General features: G+C 64.1%; 4 protein-coding genes across 4 annotated transcripts; 1 reads left to right on the top strand and 3 right to left on the bottom strand.

Annotated features, from left to right (window-relative positions):
- EMIHUDRAFT_248312 (hypothetical protein) lies at nt 1-390 on the top strand (the record flags this gene model as incomplete). Its single annotated transcript, XM_005762945.1, has 1 exon — nt 1-390. The coding sequence occupies one exon, from the start codon at nt 1-3 to the stop codon at nt 388-390; it is 390 nt and encodes a 129-aa protein (XP_005763002.1).
- Nucleotides 391-4,093: 3,703 nt separating this feature from the next.
- EMIHUDRAFT_459833 (hypothetical protein) lies at nt 4,094-6,659 on the bottom strand (the record flags this gene model as incomplete). Its single annotated transcript, XM_005762944.1, has 7 exons — nt 4,094-4,350; nt 4,424-4,564; nt 4,645-4,735; nt 4,804-4,900; nt 4,977-5,173; nt 5,658-5,852; nt 5,922-6,659. 7 exons carry the CDS (start codon nt 6,657-6,659, stop codon nt 4,226-4,228), a joined length of 1,584 nt encoding a protein of 527 aa, XP_005763001.1. The 3' UTR covers nt 4,094-4,225.
- Nucleotides 6,660-6,892: 233 nt separating this feature from the next.
- Nucleotides 6,893-8,676, bottom strand: EMIHUDRAFT_470961 (hypothetical protein; the record flags this gene model as incomplete). The annotated part of the gene is made up of 3 exons (XM_005762943.1): nt 8,086-8,676; nt 7,713-7,925; nt 6,893-7,135 (listed from the first exon to the last, which is right to left on the bottom strand). The coding sequence occupies exons 1-3, from the start codon at nt 8,641-8,643 to the stop codon at nt 6,893-6,895; spliced, it is 1,014 nt and encodes a 337-aa protein (XP_005763000.1). The 5' UTR covers nt 8,644-8,676.
- Nucleotides 8,677-9,772: 1,096 nt separating this feature from the next.
- EMIHUDRAFT_120529 (hypothetical protein) lies at nt 9,773-12,163 on the bottom strand (the record flags this gene model as incomplete). The annotated part of the gene is made up of 4 exons (XM_005762942.1): nt 9,773-9,912; nt 9,988-10,531; nt 10,645-11,100; nt 11,909-12,163. The coding sequence occupies 4 exons, from the start codon at nt 12,161-12,163 to the stop codon at nt 9,773-9,775; spliced, it is 1,395 nt and encodes a 464-aa protein (XP_005762999.1).
- Nucleotides 12,164-16,842: the final 4,679 nt, after the last annotated feature.

Raw genomic sequence — 16,842 nt, 5'->3', positions numbered from 1 at the left:
ATGCCAGAGCGCGCAAAGGCGGACAGCACGGGAGCGGATCCGTGTCGGAGCGGCGCGTCTCCTCGCACAGGCCCGTTCTTTGCCTCTCTGAGCCCTTGGTCTCCACGCCGGACCGCCGTGGCTCCATTGCCACCGCCCGACGTCCACGGAGCCATTGCGGCGTCAAGGGCGGGCGACACAGACGTGCTGGGCAGCTGGCTCCATGAGCACTTTCTAGACGTGAACGCCACCGTCGAGGAAGAGCACACCCTGCTGCACCTCGCTAGTGACGCGGGCCAGGCTGAGTCGATCAAGCTGCTGCTCGCCCATGGAGCGTCGACCGACATTGTCCGTTGGCATCCCACACCCTGCCACCCAGATCCCTTGGGCACCAAGTCGCTCGCCGCATAGGACGCCCGGTAGCGCAGTAGCACCGGTGCGCGGGCACCATCGCGTATTGGATCGCACAGGTGGACTCAGACCGCCAAACGCCTCTACACCTTGCTGCGGTGGGCATTCTAGATTGCACAATAGGCTTGGTGGGAGAAACGAGCAGCGAGGAGGACAAGGCGCGACACACAGCTGTGGGATGAGACACGCACCAGATTGCATGGCAGTGTGGCGGATGCAAGGATACACGTTTTCGAGGGAATTGAGCGCGTGTGACCTGCAACCTCAGGCGGGCGGCCATCTGCAAGCAGTCGTGGCCCTCTTGCAGGCTCGCAGCGCCACCCCGACACGACTAGCCGCCTCGCCTCAGGTTTACGCAAGCTTCTTACCCCTGCCATCTAGGACTCTCCGTGTCAGCTCCTCTCCGAGGACCGCTACGGCATGAGCCCGTGGCACCTCGCCTGCGAGAGCGGGCAGCCCAACCGTCCCTACCGGCAGGGAGCGGCGACTTCTTTGCGACCGACAGATGATCAACTGTAGGAACGTGGAGGTTGTGCGGCTGCTGCTCGATCGCTTTGGCAGCCACCTAACGGCTCGGGAGCGGCGAGGGACAGCACACTTCCTCGCGCTTCGCAACGAATGCCACGACGTTGTTCGCTTGCTGGTGAGGACGTAGCCGCGCTTCGCTAGCGGCGGGGGGGGAGAGTGGCCTTTGGACTTGGCTCGTGGCTTGTGCCCCAACAGCCCAGATAGTCAGTGCCCGACCTACTATGTTCTGAGTCGGAATCTCAACCTGTAGGAGGCAGGAGAGGATGGGGAGGCTGGACAGGAGGCCGGACGGGGGAGGAGGGCGGCTAAAGGAGGGCAGCGTTGGAGCGATGGTGCTGATTGCAAGGGTGAGAGGGATCCACCTGCTGAAGGTGCGCAGGACGGCCGCCCACCAATGGCCCCAGCATCGACACCAATATCGGCCGCGCCGCCTCCGCCACCAGCGTCCCCGCCCACGAGCTACATGGAGCTGGACACGGACGAGCCCGCTCCTCCTCTGGCGTCTGCACCGCCAGCCGGTGAGCGTGAGGCAAAGCGGGCTCAGGGAATAGCGCCGGGCGGTGTCGCGATCGCGAAGCGTGACGTTTGCTGCGAGCCGGTCTTGAACCTGTGTTCACTGTCTTGACTCGTGTAAACGTAAATGGTCCGTATTTGAAATAGTATTTCCTGAGCCCTGGTGTCGAGGTGTCGAGGCCCGGTGTCGAGGGTGTCGAGCTGCTGTCGAGGCCTGTCGAGGGATAGAGGTGTCGAGGCCTGTCGAGGCCTGTCGAGGCCTGTCGAGGCCTGTCGAGGCCTGTTGAGGCCTGTCGAGGCTGAAACCATGCTTGACCGTGTCGAGGGGTGTCGAGGGGTGTCGAGGGTGTCGAGGGTGTCGAGCAGGTGTCGAGTGTTGTCAAGGGGTTTTGCGTCTAAGGTGTCGAGGTGTCCAAGGTGGCAGGATGCAGTTGCAGCCCATCAACAAAACTTGGGCAGCAGTTGCAAAGCTGTTTCATCCCTTAGTTGCAGCCTCAGTTGCACCCTGTTGATGTAGCACAACCTGAGCACAACCAGTATACTCTCTGTGGACATTTGAGGACATCAAGTGCCGGGAGTCATTGCCACTGTGCACAAAGGTACTGTGCAGGCGCAGCACCGCAGCAGCGTCGCCGCTGCAGCAGCGTCGCCCCTGCAGCGTCACCGGCGCACAAAGCGCAACTGACCACAGCGCTCATGGCACAAGGCTGGTGCCATGAGTCAGTGGACATTGCCACTGCACAAGGTGCTGTCCAGCAGCTAAGGGCTGCCAGTACCCCATCGCAGCAGCGTCGCCGCCGCTGCAGCGTCGCCGTTGCAGCCGAGCGTCGCCAGTGCACAAAGCGCAATGGACCACAGGTCTGCACTCATGGCACAAGCTCACTGGTGTGAGGATTCATTGCCACTGTACAAGGTGCTGTGCAGCACCTGAGGGCTACCTGAGTACTGCCATGTTTGCTGCATCAACAGGGGTGCAACTGAGCTGCAACTTGAGCTAGAACTTGAGAGGCTGCAACTCAGGGATGAAAGTACTGCCAGCCAAGTTTGATTGCTGCTGCAACCCTGATTTCTAACTCTGACTCCAATGGGTCTACATCTCTGCTGTGTTAGGATCATCAGAGGTGTCGAGCGGTGTCGAGCGGTGTCGAGCGGTGTCGAGGGGTGTCGAACGGTGTCGAGGGGTGTCGAGGGGTGTCGAGGTGTCGAGTTTGGCACCTTGACACGGTCGAGCATGGTTTCAGCCTAGGGGGTGTCGAGGGGTGTCGAGGGGTGTCGAGGGGTGTCGAGTTGGTCGAGTTGGCATGGGGTGTCGAGGTGTCGAGTTGGTGTCGAGTTGGTGTCGAGGTTTGGTGTCGAGGTGTCGAGGCCAGGGCTCAGAGTATTTCTCTCCCAGTGCGCGCCAGTCCCGTGCCCAGTGTTGTGCGAGGGAGTTTTGTTGTAAGATTCTTTCTCTGTGATTCGCGCACCCCCTCAGACGATCTCTGAACACGCTCAAGATGGTGGGGCCGCCGCTCGCGCGCGCACATGTGCCCACTAAGCGGTAGCATATGCCATGTACTACGCAATGGTTGGGTAGTAGGGCTAGAGGGTCGCTCTACACTTAGCCTCTGCAGCGAGCGAAGCGCTCAACTTAGGTCTTAGCCCCCGCACGGAGCCGGGCTCGGACTTAGACGCTGTATGGTCAGGGGCCATGAACTTAGACGACATAAGGCCAACTCCGGGTAAAACTCGGGTATACCTGAAAAGCCTTCAGGTTTACCCGAAAAATACCTGGTCCTGGACGCGTCCCGACCAACGTATGCCGCGCCGCGCACGACGCCCCATATCGCCTTCTCCCAGGGCCAGTGCGCTACTTTTGGCGCGCAACGCCTGCTCAACTACGCGCAACGTACCATGTGCTGCCGCTATGCGTGCCTTAAGGCGGCTGCGGCGAAGCGGCGGGCGCGGCATGCCGATGGCAGTGCGGACGATGCGGTTGCAATGTGTTCTGCTTCAAGATCGTGGCGGTGCTTGGCATGCACTTCTGCGATCCCAATCAGCTCATCGCAACGAAGCAGCGCAACAAGCTGGCTGCTGCCAACAAGGCCCTATGCTACCTCACGCGCGGATCGTTCAAAGAGGACCAGCATACACAGGCTTCTCTGACATGTGACATGCGTTTGTTTGAGCTTGAGGCTATTTGTGAGAACTGTTTGGCTAGAAGTCGCCTAAGATTGCGCTCAAGAAGCAGCAACGAGAATCGGAAGAGGAGGATGCTGAGCGGCGATTGCTGAGCATGAGGAGGATCGATCGCCCGCCGCAGGCCATGCCGCAGGCGAAGAAAATTTGGGGGCTGCGCCGTATCGTTGTACGTTGATCACGGTGGGAGCCTCTTGGCCCCAGGCCGTCCACGGCCGACTTAGCCGATGTAAGAGGCTCCCGCTGATATCTTAGACCGCGCAAGCACTCCAGCGTGGCTAGCCACACTTAGACCCGTTAGGCCTCCAGGCTCAGAACTTAGATACTACTACCGTCCCTACCCAACCAGTTACTACGCTACTCTATCTACTAAGACCGTTGAGGATAGTACATAAGTAAGGGGTACAATACTATGGCCGCGCCCCGCCCCCGGGGCCCCCCGCCCCGCCCGCGACCGGCGAGAGAGAGTGAAAATACGCTTGCAAAAACCCCATATAAAAACTGTGTGTGGACTGTTGAGGGTCAGTCTCAGTGCGAGCTGGCGAGAGAGTGACAGTCAACCGCGGCATAAGTGCGGTTTGAGCAGCGCGTGCACGTCAATCAATAAGTGAGTTAGTTACTCGAACCGGTCGTGGCTGTTGGCCGGCTCGGACCAGAGCTCAACGACGAGGGAGACGCGAGTCCCGCGGGTGACCCGGGTGACATTGTGCAGCTCCATCGAGCTCAGCAGCACTCCGTCGCCTGCGGCTCGCAAGGCGGGGCGGGGCGACTCAGGCGGCCGGCGCAGAGAGCGCAGATGGGTGGGGGCGGCCGCCTAGCTCGAGGCGGTGCCTCTCCGGCTCGCCCTCTCGGAAGGTGACAAAGTCGCCTCCCTCGAAGCGGCCCGCCTCGCAGAGCTGCACCGACAAGGTGAGCAGCGAGCCAGAGTCGCGGTGCAGCGGCGCGTCGAGCGCTCCTGGGGAGGGTCTCCAAAGGCTTGCCGCGTGTTCACAGGCACGGCCGCGTCGGTGCGTGCGTGAGAGTGAGGCCGCGCGCCTCCCTCGGAGTACGAGTGCAGCTCGACGCAGCGCACCTGCAGCTCTGTGGCCGGGTCGACGCGCCCGCCCTCTCGCATCGCGCGCACCACCTGGAGTGGCGCGTCGTGGTCGGTGGGGAGTAATGCCGGCCTCGGGAGCAGCTCTGGCACGCTGTCGCCTTGGCAAGGAGGTGCTTGCACCTGTCTGCAAACAGGCCGTCACGGTGCAGGAAGAGCGCCACGTGTTCGGCGGTGTAGACGACGTCAAAGCAAGCGCTGCGGGGACACAAGGGTGGCCGGTCCGTCACCGAGGGCAGAAGGATGCTGCCACGGAGCGCGGGAGCTCACGCACTCGGCCAGCGCTGGGCACACAGGCGGCGGGATTCTCCAGGCAGTGGTAGGCTCTGAGCGACGGCCAGAGGCGGAGGCGAGCGCGCAGCAGGCTGCGACCTCCTCGGCGCTGAGCACGCCCCGGAGCACGGTGGGCGAAGGCACCTCAGCACGGTACGTATCCGACCAGTAGGCGAGACGCGCCGCGGCGTGAGCCGCCTCCAGACCGGGAAGGAGATGAAGGTCCGCCGCCGTGGAACTGGCTGGGGCGTCGTCACGTCGACTGCGCTTGGCCGGCGGCATGCGAGAGCACTGACGTGCCAAAAAGAATTCACCCCGGTCCAAAAGAAAAAGGCAGAGGAGAGCGACGCGACAGAGGAAGAAGCGACAAGGGAGAGAACGACGAGAGTGGGACGACCGCGAGGTGGCATGAAGGTTGCAGCGAGAATCGCAATCGGCGAGAGACTGCGAAGGGAGATAGGAAGAGGCGGACGCCCTAGGGTGGGCGACGGCTAGCACCACACTCCTCTCCTTAAAATCCCTGTGTGGTGGCGGCGTGCCGTCCTCCCAAGTCCCATCCACCCTCCCTTGGGTTGTCCGTTTTCTTTCTTTCTTAAAAAGAAAGAACTGAGGCGGACCTGAGCGATCACAGAGACGCTTGGACTGGTCTCCATCAAGGGACTATGTAATCTCAAGGGAGCACCCGCCGTAGCCACCCCTCCGCGAGCTTGGGCCACCGCCCAGTCTCCACGTCGCGGCGCGCCGCAAGGTTGGAGGCCATGCCGAGCCCGTGCTTGAGATGCTTCCCTTGAAACAGGTGATATTCCACCGGAAAGGAGCGCGCGCGCAGCGCCCGCACGAGCACCTCGCTATTCTCGCTGGGCACGACAGAGTCATCCTCGGTGTGCCAGATGAAGAAGGGCGGCGGCGGCGACGCGGCGGCGCGGGCGATGTCCTCGAGGGAGACATCGCTCTCGTTGCCCAGTGGCGACGCGTCCGCGCCCCAGTCGAGCAGTGTGGCGATCGAACCGTGGTGGCGAAGGGGCCTCTCGGATGGCCTCCCGCTCAACTTGGCGCGCCGCCCCGCCGCCTTGGGCCCAATGCACGCGAAGCTGCTGCAGCGCCAGCTCCCTCCTCCCGCGCGCACAACACTCGTGTTGTGAGCTGACACCACAGGGTACGCCAGCAGCGCCGCGTCTGGCCGCGCCAGCTTCGAGGCGGGTCGATCGCCCTCCTCACGCATCTGCGAATCGAGCCGGCGCGCCAGAGCTGCGTCCCAGGAGAGAGCGACGTGGCCAGCGAGGTGGCCTCCAGCACTGAAGCCGATCACGCCGACGCCCGAGACACCCCATTCGTGTGCATGCTGACGAACGAGCTGGATGGCGCGCCGGGCATCCAGCAGCGGCGCCGGGTGGAGCCGGAGCACACGATAGACCAAGACCGCGGCGTGGTATCCGATTGAGTTGAGCCACTCGCACACCGTTTCGCCCTCGTCGACCGTGCTCAGCCGGACATACCCGCCCCCGGGCATGACCACGACCAGGGGGCGAGGCTGCGAGCTCGGCTGCAGGAGCCACGGAGTCAGAGCCGGCGGCGATGGGCCGCCCAGAACCGCGCCGCCGATGCGGCTGACGAGGGCGTCCGCCGGAGCGCGGTCGTGCGGAGGGACGCCCGGCCAGAGCGGCAGCGCCGGCGAGGGTGGCATATGGGTGTGGACCGTTGGTTGGTGCGTCGCGAGCGGGGCAAGCGAAGCGCCACGCCGAAGGTGCCCGTCGAGCGTACAGTATACCCTCTTACCCTCCGATCACAGCCTTGTTATTGAGAAGAATTCTTGAATCCAGAATTCTTAATACGTCCCATGGCGCTGTGCGCTGGTCTGTGAGAGGTTGAGGTGCGAGCCCTGGAGGCCCTGGGGATGGGGGGAGACTACCCGCGGGCCTAGAAGGCCCGCGGCCGCGCGCAGGGGGGTGGGGCATTGAGACCGGTCATGAACGAGTGCGCGACACGCATGTTGCGAGCAGCGTTGTTGATGTTTTGCGCGTCGCCACAGACGGCGGCGCGCGAGAGCTGCTGCGAGTGGTGCTGGGCGAAGCCCCGGGCGCTGCCGGAGGCTGTGGCATAGTCGGTGCGGTCGACGGCGCTCGGGCTGCCAACCTCTTTGGCGAAGTTGAAGATGATTCCCTATGCGCTCACGGGCCCGGGCGACGATCGTGGCCAAAAAAAATCAAAAAGTACCATCCGTGGGGGCGAGATTTTTACTGGATTTTTAACTGTCAAGCTCGATTTTGAGAGATTTGACCCAGGAGAACTAGACAGAACGGCGCCCCAAATGCAAATCGGCCCGGAACCGACCCGTGGGCGGCCCGTCTGCCGCACCCAGCTCCGCCGGGACGGGGAGGGGCGCGCGCCGTTCCCCGCGGAGCTCGGGCGGGCCCTACAAGGGCGGGCCACGCACGCGGTGTACCACACACACACACACGCGCGTCGGTCTTGGTCGGGGCGCAGCGCGAGCGGGCAGCGGGGGCCGCTAGTATACAACGTGTGAACACCGTCACTCGAAAGGAGGAAAGTGGGGGCTCTGGGGCTGGGAGATGGCTACGGCAACTAGAGTCGGCAAAATATGTATCGAAAGTCCGAGTATCGAGGGTCAGCTTGCGGTCAGCTCGGGCGCTCGGGTCCAGACACGCCGCATGTCTTGCGCGCCTCTGCGGAGAGGAGCCGCCGGGAGGGGCCAGAGGCGAAGCGACGCGTTGCCCACGTACCCGGCGACGGCCCCACGCAGCGCAACGCTGCGGGATGGCGGCAGCGGCGCGCCGGTCGCGGCGACGGCGTGCGCGGCCGCGCCATCGGCCGACGCGAGCACGGGCAGCCCTGTGCGCCGCGCAAGGCGCGCGGCGCCCGCATCCACCGGCAAGTGCGACCCGATCGACCAGAGGAGCGCCTGAGCGCCGTCGCGCCGGAGGCCGTCCACCTGAGGCGAGGGGAGGCGAGCTTCAGCTTCTCTCCGCGCGCCCCGGCACGCGGTGGCGTGGGGCGGTTTGGCGTGGGTTGCGCCCCGCGTCTCCCACGTCCGGGAGCCGGAGCCGGAATCCAGAGCCGCGAGGCCCGGCGCGCGTGGGCGGGCCATCCACCTGACTCCAGTCGCCACTCAGCTCCGGGTAGACGCCCTCGTAGCAGATGAGCAGCCCGACGCGGCCGCCGAGCAGCGGCGCCACCGTCGGCGCGTCGCTCGAGGGAGAGAAGCCGAGCGGCCACCGCTCCGAGGGGAAGAGGTGCCGCTTGCCGTACGAGGAGACGACCGCGCCCGCCGCGTCAATCACAACCTCGCGAATCTGCTTCTCGCCGCCGCCCATCCGGACGAGCACGTTGGCGACGACCGCCACGCGCTGCCGCCTCGCCGCGCACGCCAGCCCGGACTGGAGCGGCGAGTCTCCTTGGGTTGTGCGCGCCGCCGCGCACGGCGTGGCGCCCGCCGGCGAGATCCACGGCTCGGTCCCGAAATCGGGGCTGAGCGCGTAGCCCTCGGGGAAGAGCACGGCGCCGGCGCCCGCCGCCGCGCCTCGCGCTATCGCCGCCTCAAAGAGCCGGAGGTTGCACGTCGCGTTGGCGCCGCCGTCGCAGGCGGAGCCGGTCCAGGCGCGCGGGTCGTGGTTGCTGAGGATGGCGAGGACGCTGGAGCCGGGCTCCATGTGTGGGCGAGGAACGGGAGTGGCGGGTTGCGACACGGGCGAGTTTGGAAGGACTTCGCAGAAAAAGATAACGCACCGGCCCTCAGCGGAGCTGGGAAGAGGACCGCCGCAAGCGGCGTGGCGTGGAGCGGTTGTGCATCCCTCCGGGGGCCCCTCTGCGCCGGGGAGGCGTTGTTGGAGGCTAGGACGCAAGCGTCCGTCGCCCTTTTCAAACTCGGGGCCCACTCCGCTACGCTCCGACCCGAATTTGGGGGCCATGAAATTTAAGGTGTTGCTGCGCAAAAGGGGTCGGACACCGGGCGCAGCTCATGCTAAGAGCTAGAAGAGGAGATAGAGAGAACAACCACCCTGTCCCGCTATTGCGTACACCAACACCACAAAACGCTCTATCTCTCCTGTCCTCACTCAGGGGGGTCACAACTACCGAGTCCCTCGACTAGCGCAGCTGGAGACGCTCCCCCCTCAATCGGCATCCACCCCCACCCGCTCCAGCCCCACTTCTGCTGCCGAGAGAGCTGAATCGAAGCAAGCGAGCCATTGCATCTTGGCGTGCTCCTGGAGCGCGGCTTTCTGCTTGGCGGCCACGAGCACGGCGGAGTCGGCGTCGTAGCGCGCAATCGTTCCCGCTCATCGCCCATTCCTCCCACGTGACGTGTGTCGGCCGCGATTCGATGTCGCCACCTTCATCGCCAACGAGGACTCCCTCGACTGCAGGGGGGCTCCGGCGCGGGGAGGGACTCGGGGGGCACGCCCGTGCGGCTAGCACGACGGTCCCCCCAGCCCCACAGGCAGCATGCATTTTATTTCGTCCCACATGCTTCGATAAATGAGGCGAGAGCGTACACCGCGCCGCGCAAGCGGTGCACACACACACACACTCACTCATCCATAGCGCGCGAGGGACATGACATGCAGAGAGAGTGGGAGAAACTAGAGAGACTGGGCGCGAGATCCGCGGGTGTGCGCAATGCACCACTGGCGGAAAGGCTCAGCTCGTAGCTGCCTCTCGCTCCTAGAGGCCTAGTCTCTCGTGAGGAAGCCTCGCACCGGGGCGGCGCCTCCTGAGCGGCCCCAGATCGCGATGAGTCGCGCTGGCAGCGCCCTGGCGCAAGGCTGCTGGCACAGCCGCCTAGGCCGCTGCCTCGCGGATGCGGAGCAGCGGCTCCCACTTGGTCGGGCACGCGTCGGCGTCGAGCAGCCACGCCTTGATCCTCTCGAACCGCGCGGAAGAGCCTGTCTCGCGGTTGCGCTTGCCGTACTGCAGCACGCCTACAGGCACAGGCACAGATCACAGAACTGGTGAGGTGTGGGCGACTTCTCTCGCCGCAGAAGGTGCGCACGCACCTTCGGTGTCTGGGACGAAGGTGAGCGTCTGCCACAGCGACATCACCGTGTAAGCCACGAACTTGAGCGTGATGGTGCGCGAGCGGCCCGACGGGAGGAAGGTGAGGTACTGCTGGAGGAGCGCGGGCCACTCCTTGTGCGCGAAGGCCAGCAGCGTGTGGTTCTGCGGGTCGACGGCGGCGTGGAAGGCGAACATGAACTCGTCCTCGCCCTCAAGCTTGAAGCCGGGCGGCGCTGCCACCAGCCCAGCGAACAGCGCCACGTGCTCCGCCTTGGCCGCCGCGTGCAGAGTGGCGTTGGAGGCGTGCACCATGACGCGGTGGATGATGCCCGAGTAGATGAGGAGCAACTGGTTGCGGAGGTCGGTGTTGAGCTCCGACTCCGCCTCGCGCAGCGTCGCACGGAGGTTCTGCTTGAACTGCGTCTTGAGCAGCACCTTGGACCCGGTGTTGTCGGGCAGCGGCAGCGCAGCGATGACCCCCGGCAGGATGTCGTCGAGGGAGAGCCCGGCAACGGTCTCGTCGAGCTGGGCGAGGATGTACGCCTGGATGGGGCGCACAATGACATGGCGCCTCAGGCGTTTGTATGGAGCGATCTCGGGCGATCTCGATCGATCTCAGGCAAATATCGGGCAATCTCGGGCAATCTCGGCGACACCTTGATGGCGCGCACGACGACGTGGCGCTTGCCGCCAAACGTCCGCCGGTCGGGAGTAGGCTGCCAGTACGGGGAGGCGCCCGCCGCGGCAGCGCCACCGCCGCCACCGCCGCCACCGCCGCCACCGCCACCGGCCGGGCCGGCAGCGGCGGCGGCGCCGCCGCCCAGCGCCGGGATGAGCTGCGAGACGAGGGCGGTGGCGATGTTGTTGGGCAGGGAGGTGATCGCCTGCGTGAGCAGCGCCTGGTTGAACTCGCGGTTGGGGTCGTCCGCGCCGTTGGAGTCCTCGGCCCGCGCAGCCTTCTCGTACTCGTCTTCCTCGAGCTCGGGGTCAGAGACGCCGCCCTCAGAGCCCTCGACGGAGGAGAGGATGTCGCCGCCGAGGCCGTCGGCCGAGCCCGACTCGGATGGCGCGTACGATGTGTCCGAGGAGTCGCTCTCGCTGCGCGCGTCAGCCTGTGTGGGGCACCGAAGAAGCGTTCAAGAGCGCAGCGCTGGCGTGGCGGTCGCTGCGAAGCAGGCGCGCGCCTCGGCAGTCGGCTCCGGGTGGAGGTCTTGGAGCGTCTTGGCCTCTGTCTTGCCAGCTTGGTCGGTGACGGGTGTCGTGTTGACACGGGGAGCGCGGCGCTGGCGCTTCTGAGGCATGTTGAAGTCTGCCCGAGAGAGACGGTTGAAGAAGCGACCGTGGAATCATGGTCCGTGAATTTTGAGCGCGAACGAAGATTCCTTTGCCGCTCCCGCCTCGAATGCGCGAATCGCGCGGTCTAGGTGCTGTGTTCTTGTGTTCGGTGTAAAGGGAAGTAGTTTGCTGAAAAAGCCGGCGACATTCTTCAAGAGAGAGAGAGAGAGAGAGAATACGGCTGCTTGCAGGCTGCAGACGCATTTCAAGACATGCTTTTCTGGGTGGTGCCAGCTTGGGGCAGCAGCATGTCGTGTATAAACTAATTTCTCTTTTCCACTGCACACAACGTGCACACCAAGACGCCATTCATCCATGAGAGAGAAAGAGAAAAAACGGCCTTAGCGCGCGGTGAATGGAGGAATGGAGCTGCCCTGAGGAACGATAAACTCGCTCGAGGTGGTTTGCAGGTTTGGAATATGCGTCTTCCCTCGCAATAACAAAGTGGAGCACGAAATTCTTTCTGTCTCAGCGAAGCTGGTCGAGCGCGCAACAACCGAAGAACTGGCGCGTTTCGTGTGCTCCGACTGTGGCCGCGTCTGCCGTAGCTACACACAGCTCTCGTGGCACATCCGCGACGCACACCCTGGCGACCTCGACGCAGCAGCACACGCGGTACTCGATCGCGACGCGCATCGCGTCGCAGATCAGCAGGCGGAGCAGCCGCAGCGTGAGCACGAGCGCCGAGAAGCTCGGCGGAAGCCAGGCGAGCCGCGAGTGTCGCCGCGTCCGCCTCTGCCGCCGCCGTACTTTGCTGACATCCAGCTGGGCGCACTCTTTGGCAATATGCGCACGTTCCGGTGGTATGCACACCAGGAGCTCATCGGCACTTCCAACCATGACACGCCCTCGGCCATCGCTCGCGAGCAGGAGGACACGGTCGGGTCGCTCCAACCGCTGCTGATTGATGCACGGCGTGGACTGTCGCCGATGCGAGCGGTGGTGGATGGCTTGCTCGACAAACTCGGGCTTCGATTTCACACAGTCACCATCGAGGTGGAGCTGACGCCAGGTGAGCCGCCGGTCGCTGTCGTGATGCACTATCGGAAGCTGGATGCGATGGCCCGCTTCCTCTTCCGCTTTGTGACGCCGGAGCACTGTCGCCCACGGCGGCTCGTCGAGCGCAGCAGTGGTGACCGCGTCTACGCGGATCCCTACTCGGGCGATGTGCTGCTCGAGCTCTGTGGCGCCATCCAGGCTCGGGACCCCTCGGCCATCGCTTTTGCGCTCAAGCTGTACTGGGACGATACAAATCTCACCAAGAACGGCGAGCGCTCGGCTTGCCCCGTGTCCGTCACCAGCCTGGCTCTTCCACTGGAGCAGGCCCGGCAGCCTTCCAATGGAATGCTCCTCTCGTACCTGTCCAAGGTGCCTGACCGAGCCATGCTTGAGGTGTCTGACGCGCGCAAGACAACTGTGCGCAAGCTGCTGTTTCGCGCGCAGATGCGACACTTGTTCAGTGGCATGCGAGACAGGAGCATGATCTCCCTGGTTGGTACCACCGCTGTTGGCGCGCACGGCCAGGCTGAGCGCATCTACCCCGTGGTGCTCGGGCTGTCGCTCGACTACCCAAAGATTGCGCAGGTGACGCAGACGCTGCAGAACCAGGCGTGCTGGATGTGCTACGCCAGGAAGGGGCCGGGGTTCTGGTCACACGAGAGCTTTGACCTGCGGAGCAACGCCACCCAGCGTGCGCACATCGGTCGGGCATGGGCTCTCCACCCGCACTCGGCGGCAGCGCGCGCGGACCACACCCGGCCTCTCGGGCTCCACCCTGATCCCAACCCGGCCTTTGAGGTGGTGGGCCTGGACGTCTTCCAGGGCACGGCCATCCCGCTGATGCACTTTTGCGAGCACGGCACTGGCCAGAAGCTGATGGAGTGCACCTTCCAGCTGATGCAGAGCAGCCTCTCCTCCCGTGACTTCAAGGCGTTGGGCAAGCAGATCGATGCCTGGATCACGGCGCGCGTCGTCCCGCTGCACATGACCAAATGCGCATTTTCGCGAGGCATCTCGCATTACCTGTACGGAGCCTACATCAATCCACTCGACCCATGGGAGGGAACTGTCAAGTTCGGCCAGATTGCCTCTGCCGACACGCTGAGAGACATCCTCCGCTTCTGGCGACTGCTCCTCGTCGACATCTCCCCCGGCTGCCCCCAGCTGCTCGAGCTCTTCACCGTCTACTTTGAGTGGTTGGAGCTCATGTACCGCAGAGCTCACACTGACGGGAGCCTGCGATACGCTTCAGATTTGAACGAGCAGTGGCAGGACCTGGCCATCTCCCTCTTTGGCAAGGAGCACTTTGAGGACTCCATTAAGTTCCACGCTGCCGGTGCGCACCTTGCCGACTGGACGACCGGGCGAGGGAGCCTGCTCTACTACAACGACGCGTACGGCGAGCTCCTCAACAAGAGCAATGCCAAGGAGCCGTGGAGACGCACCAACTACCACCGTGGCCCTCACGGTGCCGAGGAGCAGATGACGACGGTGGTCAGTCGGACCGACCTGCTCAAGCTGCTGCTGCAACTTGCGGAGAGGGCCGACGCCTCGCCTGCGCCTCCGCCGCCTCTCGCGTCGCCGCAGCTTGGCCCACCCAGCCGGCTGATGGGGGTTCGAGAGACGGTGTGCCGAATCGACCTTGGGGCTGCGCAAAACATCCACCCTTCCCTCCTTCAGCTTCCCTTCTCCGTGGCCTTGTATTTGCATCAAGCCACGGGCGGCGGCAGCGACGACGCCTCGTTCCCCGGTGGAATGCCCAGCCTCACTTCTTCGCTACTTGAGGTTCGACCGGGCGTGGCAGTGCAGCGATGGCCTGCCAACTTCCGCGCAGCAGAGCGAGGCGGCTCGAAGCTACACGCCGCCCTCTGCCAGGATGAGACGCGGCAAGAGGTGCGGCCGACCGGCGAGGCCCCTGTCTTTGTTGCTGTGGATGTCGATGGCCAGGGCAAGCTGTGGTACGGCCAGCTCATTCTCTGCTTTATCGCGCGCTACCTTGGGCCAGAGCAGCTGTGCTACATCCGATGGCTCGACTCGTTGCACGACCTCGATGCTGCGCGCATCCGCCCCCTGACCCCCCGCGAGGCGGTCGGTCCGTTTGAGGCCTTCCGGTGGTCGAAGCGACCCGGAAGCCGCCGCCACAGGGGGCACCCACGCGCGAATAGCCCTCACTACGGGGTAGTGAGCTGCGAGCAGGTGCGATACCGGGCCGCAATCATAGCGAGCCTGGCTGACGCTCTCGACGCAGAGGATCCGCTGTTCCGCCTGAACACTGACATGTATCTGCTATGAACACGGGACACTCGCTCGCGCCAGCCAGCTGTGATTTCACGGTCGGAGTGTGATATCAAGCCCATGAATCTTGCGTTGTGAAATCACAAATCCGGTATGAAATCACGCTTCATATAGATTTCATGCTTTTTTCCATGATCTCATAGAGCCGGGGTTTTCTAGATGAACAAAACACACTAGGGTTCGCGGGAGAAGGCTAGGGTTAGGGAGAGAGTGCCTGACGGGCTTCGGCCCGACGGCGAGTGCGCGGGTACGCGTGTGCGTGCGGGCCCGCGTGTGTGTGCGTGTGTGCGTGCGGACGCGCAACATGGTAGCGTGCATTCTTAATCATTCTACAACACACGCACCCTGAAGCTGTCGCTGACTCGCCGCGACTCAGGCTGTGGCTCTGTGATGAACACACAGTCACGCACGCACGAGGTCTACCGATGCACAGTACATTCGCGCCACCAAGACTGCGCGGCACGCACGCGCACTTGCAGGCCTCGAGGCGCGCTCTCCTTTCGCGGCATGCCCTGTGGTGTCAGCGCTTCGCCTCGTAGCCCGCGCTCCCTTCCCGCCGCGACGGCGGAGCGCTGCGAGGCGGATGGCGGTGTGGCGGCTGCTGCTGATGTTCGCTGCCGCGCAGAGCTGTCGAGCCAGCAAGAGGTGGCAAACAGCTCGAAGGCGGCGTCGGCGACCGCCGCGCTGGCTCTCTCTCCTCGGCAGACGCCGCGTCGCGTCTCGGCGGCGGCAGCTGCTTCGCCGCGAGAGTAGCGAGGCGACGTACGCGCCTCCGCTCTGCGGCAGCAGCCGTGAGCGAAACGCGCTGGCAGAGCTGCTGGCTTCGCAGCGAAGGAGTGGCGAAGAAAAAAGTATTTCATAAAGCACGCACGGCACTGGGAACGCTTAAAATCCCTGTGTGGTGGCGGCGTGCCGTCCTCCCATCCCTCCCTTGGGCTGTCTGTTTTCTTTCTTTCTTTACACTGGGAACGGGAAAGAAAATAGAAAAGCGTTCTTGCTAAAACTCCCTCCCTTGGGTTGTGTGTTTTCTTTCTTTCTTTCTTTCTCTCTCGCAGAAGAATAGGTGGTGAGCGCTGTGGCGGCGACTGGCGACGCGCGGGAGTCCGGGAGAGTAGTCGACGCACGCGCCTCTGCTCTGCGGCAGCAGCCTCTCGCGAGCGCGCTTTCATAGCGCTGGGGCCGGACGAGGCGAGCCGAGAAAAGAAGTTTGGGCGCGGTGAATCGGTTATCCGGCGCTCGAGGAAAATAAGATAAACCATTCTTGCTTCAAGAAACCTGTAACGGCGAAAGAAAACTGAGGAAAACGCGAGAAAAGAGAATTTCGTTCCTCAAACTCTCTCTGAGAAGATAGGTGTGCTCAGCGCTGTAGCGAGCATCTAGCTTCGAGCTGGCCTGCTGGCGTGCACAGTCGTGTCGGACCACTGCGTCGCACCCTTCACCACCTGGCGGTGGATGGTAACTTGCGGTCGCTCGTTTGATGCCGCGCACGTGCGCCCACGCAGCTGGCAGCGACGGTGGTGGAGGGGAGGGAGCGTGGGAGGCGGTGGTGCCGGAGGCGGTGGTGCCGGAGGTGGTGGGGATGGCGGTGGTGGCGAGGGCGGCGGAGGCGAGGGCGGCGGCGGTGACGGCGGGGGCGGTGATGGTGGCGCGGCGGAGACGGAGGAGGTGGAGAGGGCGGGGGTGTGTGGCGATGGCGGCGGTGGGCTTGGCGGTGGCGGTAGAATTTCGCTTGTAGTCCCCGGCAAATTTCACTTGTAGTCCCCGCGGAAAATTCACATTTCAACTATATAGGCGGGTGCGGAGCGATCGTTTCACCGTCTCCAGCAAACTTAGCCGCCGTAGCTCAGCGGTAGAGCGTGGCACTCGTAATGCTAAGGTCGCGAGTTCGAACCTCGCTGGCGGCTAATGGTTTTTTGCTATGGTGAGGTGGGATGGTGATGGTGAGGTAAGAGGTGATGGTGAGGTGGAGCTGACGCGCCGAGGCAGCGAGAGGGAGTTTAGCCCATCCCTCACGCTCACCAGCGCCGGCCGCACGCTTGCAGGCCACTTCTGAGCGGCTGAGGCAAGTCCTCGTGGGGGACGAGGACGGATCCACGCCGCTTTGCCGGCTCGCGCCGCGCTGCTCGCCTCTCCGAGAGGCGATAGTCGACCTCCGCGCCTTCGGCCCTTCGCAGTGCGTGCAGCGGCTGGGCGCCAGGCGCGGTGCAGAGGGCCATGGGGGGCCA

Source organism: Emiliania huxleyi, assembly GCF_000372725.1.
Source record: "Emiliania huxleyi CCMP1516 unplaced genomic scaffold EMIHUscaffold_654, whole genome shotgun sequence".
NCBI classification, from domain to species: Eukaryota; Haptophyta; order Isochrysidales; family Noelaerhabdaceae; genus Emiliania; species Emiliania huxleyi.
The sequence above is the reverse complement of the archived record's forward strand: the minus strand, read 5'-3'. Positions and strand labels throughout refer to the sequence as shown.